This window comes from Peromyscus leucopus, chromosome 8a (assembly GCF_004664715.2).
Source record: "Peromyscus leucopus breed LL Stock chromosome 8a, UCI_PerLeu_2.1, whole genome shotgun sequence".
Classification (NCBI taxonomy): Eukaryota; Metazoa; Chordata; class Mammalia; order Rodentia; family Cricetidae; genus Peromyscus; species Peromyscus leucopus.
The window spans coordinates 49,330,255-49,338,671 of record NC_051085.1 but is presented as its reverse complement, the minus strand read 5'-3'; the positions used below and the strand labels follow the sequence as shown (position 1 = coordinate 49,338,671).

The 8,417-nt window shown below is 45.6% G+C and overlaps 1 protein-coding gene across 1 annotated transcript; it reads left to right on the top strand.

Moving 5' to 3' along the window:
* On the top strand, positions 1-7,589 carry Sod2 (superoxide dismutase 2). Its single transcript, XM_028866678.2, has 5 exons — positions 1-226; positions 350-573; positions 2,552-2,668; positions 5,168-5,347; positions 7,050-7,589. The coding sequence occupies exons 1-5, from the start codon at positions 204-206 to the stop codon at positions 7,193-7,195; spliced, it is 690 nt and encodes a 229-aa protein (XP_028722511.1). The 5' UTR covers positions 1-203; the 3' UTR covers positions 7,196-7,589.
* The last annotated feature ends 828 nt before the right edge of the window (positions 7,590-8,417 follow it).

The window sequence follows — 8,417 nt, the reverse complement described above, 5'->3', positions numbered from 1 at the left end:
CCGCGCGGGGGGAGGCGCGGGCCTCCTCGGGGCGCCGCGTAGTCTCGGGCCGCGCCGCCCGCGTCGCCGTCCTCCCCTCCGCTGATGGGCGCGGCCGGCAGGGACGCCGGCTCCGGCTCGCGCTGTCCTTGCGGCCGCGGTGCGGACGGCGCAGAGCCGAGGCGCGCTTAAGAGCGAACGGCCGCGTTCGGAGAGGAGAGCTCATGTTGTGTCGGGCGGCGTGCAGGTGAGCGGCGGGGCCCGGGGCCGCGGCGTCCCCCGTGGGGTGTGGGGTGGGGTCCCGGGGCGGCGGGGGTGGCCGGTTCGCGGTGTCGGTGTCGTGACGCGGCGTCCTCCGTGTCCCCCTCAGCGCGGGCAGGAGGCTGGCCCTGGCCCCGGCCCCGGCGGCGGCGGCGGGTGCCGCGGGCTGCCGCCGGCACAAGCACAGCCTTCCCGACCTGCCCTACGACTACGGCGCGCTGGAGCCGCACATCAACGCGCAGATCATGCAGCTGCACCACAGCAAGCACCACGCGGCCTACGTGAACAACCTGAACGTCACCGAGGAGAAGTACCGCGAGGCCCTGGCCAAGGGTAGGTGCGAGGGAGGCCCCTGCCCGGGAGGCGCCCCCCCCCCCCGCGGGGACACCGCTTCCCACCTGCTCCCCGCTTTCCAGACCCTGGTCGGTCGGTTTCGATGCAGGAGAGTGCCTCCTCCCCCCCCCCCCCCGTTGGTTTGCATAAACGTCCTTTCCTATCCCGGAAAACGCAGGACCTCGCGCAAGTACCCGATAGATACGCTTTACTGTTGTGCGTCCGTCCTTGTCACCCGTGTTGCCAGCCAGCATCGGTCCACCGGGAGTCCTTGAAAAAAAAAAAGGCAGCTCCCGGACGCCACTGCTTTTTGCATAATGAATATTGATGATTTTTGTTTTGCCTGTGGATGGTTTAAAAAAAAACAAAACAAAACTGCGGTTGTTACATAATGTGGCTTTGGGAAAGTTTGCTTTTTCAGGTAGCCTTGGCAGCCACTTGCGAGAGGGCTGAGAGTGCCCAGGCTGGGTCAGCCGGGTGCCCTTGGGTGGCAGGGTGGCAGGGTGGCTGGTGGCTATAGAAGTGGCTGGGGCTTGGCAGCATCCGCCGGTGGCCTGGCCGCAGGTGCGGGAGAGGGTCTGAAGTGGCATCCGGAGACTGCAGCCCGCGTCGTCGCTGTTTTGGACAACAGTAGGATTGTCCAGTCTAGGACTTGGGCTCCCTGGCCCCCTGAGATGCCCCCGCAGAATTCCTATGTCACACCTTTTACTAATTGTGGGAGAGTCAGCGCTTAAGTTAGTGGGCCAGCACCGATTAGACTTGGTACTTTTTTTTCCTGATTTAACTTTGGGGTCAAAGTTCACAAGGAAGATACCTATTTTGTGGTAAGCAGTATCTGTCACAAACATGGAAAAATAGTTAAGTTTATTTATTTATATTTTTAAGAGCTCAGCAAACAAAATCCATAGTATGTGGACTTTTGTGTTTGTCCCTGGAAGGTGTATAGGGCAATGTTGTGGTAGTAGAAATCGTGTGTGTGTGTGTGTGTGTGTGTGTGTGTGTGTTGTGTGCATGTGTGGATGCATGAGTGACACACCCAGCTGGGAGGGGTCAGAGGAGAGTTTTTGGGAGTTGATGCTCTCTTTCTACTGTGGGATCCAAGAACTGAACTCAGATTGTCTGCTCAGGTCAGGTTGTCACGTTTTCCTGGCAACAGCTTTTCTTTTTTTAACCTGTTGAGCCAACCACAACTCCTGGGAATACTGTTTTAATGGCTGGTCAAAATAGAATTCTGTCTTTTTAATCTATTAGTAGTTTTTACAAGGAAAATAATTGGTAATCATGCCTCTGGATTAGCTGTATTGCTTGAAAAACTACACGATAAGATTTACCTTTCCTTAAATGTACTTTTATTGACCCTCAGATCTGAGAAATTGGTTGACTGACATGTCAGTGACGTCTGGTTGACTAGGGCATCTAGTGGAGAAGTGTGGTATTTCAGCATGACTGTGTTTGAGGTAAATGGCCAAACCAAGAAGAGGAGATTACCACATTCTGGAAGATTTACTTGCAATAAGCAAATCACATGAACCTTGAATACGGGAAAAGACTCTGATTTAGGAAATAACCACTGCGGGAAGGATGAGGTAATGGTGAGGCGGGAATATCCCAGTTGGGAAAGCACTTCCTTCAAGGTGACATCTGACACTTGGGAAACTTTCCTGAGTGTTGTAAAAACATCTTAATTTTAATCCTTTTTTTGTGAGCGTGAGTGTGTGTGTGTGTAGTCAGAGCTTTCTTTGTTTAGTGAGTGCTGCTGAAAAAGAGCTGTTTTATTGTAATGCCTGAATACTCCATTGCAGGCTTAGAGAGGAAGACTTTTTTTCAGTTTTTCTTTTTCATTCACTTTTTGAGACAGGTTTTCTCTGTGTATCCCTGGCTGTCCTGGAACTTGCCCTGTGGACCAGGCTGGCCTTGAACTCAGAGATCTGCCTGGAGAAGAAGAATTTTTAATAGGTGTTTGTGTTTTCTATTTCAGGAGATGTTACGACTCAGATTGCCCTTCAGCCTGCACTGAAGTTCAATGGTGGGGGACATATTAATCATAGCATTTTCTGGACAAACCTGAGCCCTAAAGGAGGTGGAGAACCCAAAGGTTGGTATGTGCTGGTACAGCTGTATATTTGGTGTACAGTAGAAATGATTGTTGGGTTTGTTTTTCCCCCTTAATTTTTTTTCTTTAAAAGCAGGGTTTTTCTGTGTAGCTGTCTGACCTGGAACTTTATATAGGTAGTCTTTAGACATTTATTTATTTATCTTTTTTTTTTTTTTTGAGATATTGTCTCTGTGTGTCTATGGCTGGAACCCTCTATGTAGGTTAGGACTAGGTTGGCCTCAAACTCACAGAGATCTACCTGCTGGGATTAAAGTTGTGTGCCACCGTACCTGGCTAAAATTATATTTTTATTATCATTTTATTAGTTTATTCTTATTGTGTGTATACCTGTGCATGATGATTAGGGGTGTCTCAGGACAGCATGGTGGAGCTGGTTTTCTCTTTCTACCTTACTAGGCTCGTAGAGCAAGTGCTGCTGCTCTCTGAGCCGTCTAGTGCCCCCCATCTCCCCCTCCCCTTACCCCTGTCTGTCTGCCTCTCTTTTTATTCCGGAGATTGAACCCAGTATCTTCTGTATGCCAAGTATGTGCCCTCTGACCTTTGCCCCAAAGGACTGTCCATTTTTTTGTTACCTAGATTCTCCCTGAGTCATCATATTGGTTTATTTTGTATAGTTAGGGCATGATAGGTTGTTAAGTTTCAAAGGGAGGAGGAGTAGAGAATGTGTCCAGGGAATTCTGTCACCTAGTTTCTCTCTCTGTCTCTATTTCTCTCTCTCTCTCTCTCTCTCTCTCTCTCTCTCTCTCTCTCTCTCACACACACACACACACACACACACACACACACACACACACACACACCATGCACTGCCCTCTCCTAGGATAAGTGTTAGGGAAAGCCTGGACAAAACTAATACTTAGAACAGATGAACTTTGCACTTCTAGCCTGGACCCCCTGGAGTGAGACACCCAGCCTTTTGTACTGTACTTGATGCACCTCTGTGATACGGGGTAATTACGGGGCTTCTTTCAGAACTGTATGGAAAGTGCTTGGAATAGTGCCTTTGTTTATTATTCCTAATATAAAAAGTCATTTGTCCCAGAAAAGCAAGTTTTCCATGAAAATAAAAGCGAAAACAACAAGAATAAACACTTGGGCAATGAAGGGCGTGCACTGTCTACTTGTCTTTAAACAAACACAAACCTTTAGCCACTCTATACATTATGTTTTCTGTAAGACATTAGATAATTATACCCCCCTATCCATATGATTGGCACAGTTCTTCTGACGCCGTGTGCCTTGTGGAGGCTCAGGTGATTTCAGTTACCTTCTCATTAGGGAAGGTGTGGGCTATAGCATAGATCCCCTGATGTCTTCCCCCTCTTGCATATGCCCTAGGTGTCTGATTTTGTTGGTTCTTTCTGACCCCCAACTCTGTGGTGGTGGTGGTGGGCATTGAACCCTGGTTTTCCACATGCTAGGTCAACCTTCTGCTACTGAGGTACATTCCCAGACTCCTGTTGTTCAAGTTTTTTTTTTTCTAACCATTGCTAAAAAAAAAGGCAGCCGGTCTTCCTCATTCACGCATAAGCTCACCTCCTCATTCCTAAGCGCTTCAGACCATGACTTGGCACTTGTGGGGTATTGGCTGTGACCAGATTCAAAGTGTGCTGAGGTCAGTCAGTGGTGTTGATGTTTCTGTTGCACAGTTTGTACCACTTGATGCATTAGCTGTGTTTGTAAAAGATAATTACTTTTGGTCAACAGAATGAGAGAAGTGAGGTGTTGTACCCATTTGGTTCAGTTCATATGCTTAATGCAGAATTAATTCTATATTGCTACAGAATAAAAGATTGAGCTGGGGATGGGGTAGTCCATGCCTGCAGTCCCAGCACTGTGAGGTAGAGGCAGGGGAATCAGAAGTTTGAGGGCAGGTTATCCTGTGTGTGTGTGTGTGTGTGTGTGTGTGTGTGTGTGTGTGTGTGTGTGTATTTCCCCCCTCATCGCCTCCTCTCTTTCTCTTTCCCTTACTTTGTGGGTCAAATCCAGGGCTTCACGAATGCCAGTCAGGTCTTCACAGAGCTATGCTCCAGCCCTCTTAAGTGCACCATTAGCTCAAGAGCAAAAGAGAGAAGAATTCTTTTAAAAAACAGTATGATAAAGATGGAAGATCTAGGCTTGGAGAACACTGACTACAGCAGTAACTTCAATTTCTAAGTGGGGACATAGGTTGAGGGACATCAAAGTCAAGACTCAAATGGGAAAAACCGAAAGAAAGAAAGCCAATGGAGAACGTCCTTTCTTTCCTGGTTAAACTAGCTGCACGAATCAGCCTTCATTAAAAATGATTCAAATGGAAACTCTGTCTGGCACTGGGAGCAGGAACGCTGGGTTACATAGACTCCCTGGTTGTCTGTATCTTCTGACTGGTGTTGTCCAGCTGGTCCTTTGACAAGAATATTTTAGTGTTATGAACATTAACATTTTGTTGTAGTTTTTGAAATCTTTTTCTGTTTGTTTTTTTTCTTTCCCCTTCAGGAGAGTTGCTGGAGGCTATCAAACGTGACTTTGGGTCTTTCGAGAAGTTCAAGGAGAAGCTGACAGCTGTGTCTGTTGGAGTTCAAGGTTCAGGCTGGGGCTGGCTTGGCTTCAATAAGGAGCAAGGTCGCCTACAGATTGCTGCCTGCTCTAACCAGGACCCATTGCAAGGAACCACAGGTAAGCTGTAAAACTATCATTTCATTTTAGAGATACGGTTTTCTAGAAAGCATTAAACTAGAAATAAGGTAAATTAGCAGAGTTTAAACTTAGGAATGTATAGTAATTTCAGCAAGTGTTAGTAGATTATACCAGAGTCTTCATAATAAAAACTGGTATTTTATAAAATAAGCAGATGTGATTTTTGTCAGCTTCTTAATAAGAATGTTTTAATCAGAAGTCCTGCTTCATCCTGTAGAAAATTAGGGTCAGTTTTCATTATAATATACACTACAGTGAAACCCTAAGATTAGATGAGCAGAAAGAGGGAAGGAAGAAATAGAGGCCGAGCCTGACCTGGGAACGTGTTCTCTCCTCTGGTGAGCATCAAGCTTAAACCGGAACCGGAACTCAGGTCCTGCACACCTCCCAGGTCAGCAGTCCTTCCTTCTCCCTTGGCCTAATGGATGTCCTTTATAAAATGTCACTGAGGAGTGAAGGAGGCAGAGTGTCGTGTGCAGCGGTGGGCTGTGGCTCGTCTCTGATGTGATGTCTCCAACAGTGACTCTTGGCCCCTCTTCCCACCTGTCCATGTCACTCACTTCTCTGCATATACTCAGATTTCCAAGAACATAATGGTTTTTTTTTTTAGGGGAAGTAAGATGCCGTAGAATCTGATAAAGCCATGAAAAACTTACATACAGTGAGTTCTTCAGAGTCAGGTCTGCTTCTCAGGGTCCCTCACCGAGAGGTTGTGGTTTCTATAGTCCTTTCTCTCCACACTGAAAGTGATTAGAATAAAAAGTCATTCAAAGTATTGCTACTCTATTAGGAATGAGTTGTGTTCCTCATAACTGATCTGGATGTTTTCATAGAAAGGCTTGGGACAGAGTCTTGCTTCGCTGCTCAGCTGTTCTGGCCTACTTGACACCTTCTTGCCCCAGTCTCCCATGTGTGGGAACACAGACCTGTGCCACCTTATCTGGCTTGAGGATTAAAACACACACACACACACACACTCTCTCTCTCTCTCTCTCTCTCTCTCTCTCTCTCTCTCTCTCTCCTGTATATATGTTCTTCATTTATACCATTTAATTTCTGAAGGTAGTGATCATTTTTCTTTGGTCTTGTTTAGCTATGTTTAGCTTCCTGTTAACCTTTTTAGTGACTCATCCAGAAAACTAAAATTACCCTTGGAGAGTAGAACATGTTTCTCAGCCTTCCCCCTCCAACCCCCTGGTGCTCAGAACTTGGAAGGGAAGCCTAGAGCCTCAGCCCTCCCCTAGGCAGCGAGCCTCACTGTGGCTCCTGACTGACATCGTGAGGAAGGCTGGGGCTCAACATTAGATGATCTGTTGCTATCTTTGTTTTTTTTTGTTTTTTCTGTTTGGTTTTTTGAGACAGGGTTTCTCTGTGTAGTTTTGGTGCCTGTCCTGGATCTCGCTCTATAGACCAGGCTGGCCTTGAACTCACAGAATACTGGGATTAAAGGCATGCACCACCACTGCCTGGCGATCTGTTGCTATCTTAAGGGCAGGTATTAGATTCTGTAGTCTGACTGACTTTCCAGGGGCTGTTATACATTTATTTATTACGTTTTCTTCTGAAATAAAAATTTAACATGTTTTTGTGGGAATAGTCATTCTTACACAAATTTTTATTACGTAAGAAACAAGTGGATGATGCTGTTTTAAATAGTAATATTTTTCCCTCTTCTTGATAGGCCTTATTCCACTGCTGGGGATTGACGTGTGGGAACATGCTTATTACCTTCAGTATAAAAACGTCAGACCTGATTATCTGAAAGCTATCTGGAATGTGATCAACTGGGAGAATGTCACTGAAAGATACACAGCTTGCAAGAAGTAAAGCCTTATCGTCATATTGCGTATGTTAGGCCCTCAATGGCTATTTTTGTAGTAGTATAGAGTGCTGCAGTAACTATGACTGCTTTATTGTAACATTTATTGATGTGCATCCACATATTTGATGAACATAATGTTATAATTTCTTACTTTTAATTAAATTCATTATTAGGCAACTGTTTGAGAACAGTGTATGTGTGAATTACTCTTGGTTGACATTTTCATTAAAGCCTTGTTGCTAGGATGCTATAACTGTCATTATTAGACCATCAGAAATATTCCTTCTCTGTTTTGGGGGCCTGTGGGAGAGTCTGGAATCCCTACTGCAGTTAGAAAAAAATGGAGTTTTTTTTGTTTTGTTTTTTCCTGAGTTGTTAATAAAACAGAACTAAATAGTTCCCTTTTCTATTAAAAATTGCTCTTTTGGTAAGTAGTCCTGTTTAGAGGATGTCACGTAGTGGTCCTTATAATTATTAATTTCCCATTCATTTGAAATCTGTAATTGGAGGCTAAGGGTATAGGTCAGTGGTAGAGTCTTGTCTGTGCTGTGGAAGGCCCCAGACTCTACCTCAGTACTGAAAACAAATCATCAGACCTCATAGCCTGGTTCCTGACTGAGAACTGTTTATTATGAGAGGAGTGTGATTGTGTCTCTGGGGTTTTCTACAGGCAGAGATGCAAAAACATTTAATAGTGTCTTTAAAAACCAACTGTGTATTGTGTGAAAGTGCTCAAGATGGACAAATTAGGGCCTGCTTGATGATGTCAACCACGGGGACTAGGCCACAGGGAATTCTGGGAAACCATTCAGTCCCATTAATTATATATCTCAGAACTATACCCTGGGCCAGATGGCACCTTTCTCAGTAGAGGCGAATGGATTTCTGAGTGAGGTCAGTAGGGTGTCTCCCTGAGAACATTAGTTTTCAGAGACATTTATTTTCATTTTTTTCTGTATGTTTCAATTATTTATATCTATCAGAGGGGCTTTATAGTATTCAATAAAGGAACGGCCTTTCCATGACAAGGTGGCACAGTGTTTCTGACTGTTCCTGTGCACATGGAGTTGTACACTGGAAATGCCACAGGCCCTTTATGAATTTCACAGTTTGTCTTCTCACGTTTCCTCTCAGCCACCACCTTCCCGACTGTCTCAGTGACCATGTCCTGTCTTATCAGTTGGACACGCACGCCATTTAGAGTTCTATCCTGAACAGTCCATGTGT

Bases quoted from the DNA above. Each gene is read 5' to 3' on its own strand.
- Sod2 (XM_028866678.2), top strand. From the start codon at position 204: ATGTTGTGTCGGGCGGCGTGCAG. The intron at 574-2,551 runs GTAGGTGCGAGG...TTTCTATTTCAG, and splicing joins CCGCGAGGCCCTGGCCAAGG to GAGATGTTACGACTCAGATT. The intron at 2,669-5,167 runs GTTGGTATGTGC...TTTCCCCTTCAG, and splicing joins AGGAGGTGGAGAACCCAAAG to GAGAGTTGCTGGAGGCTATC.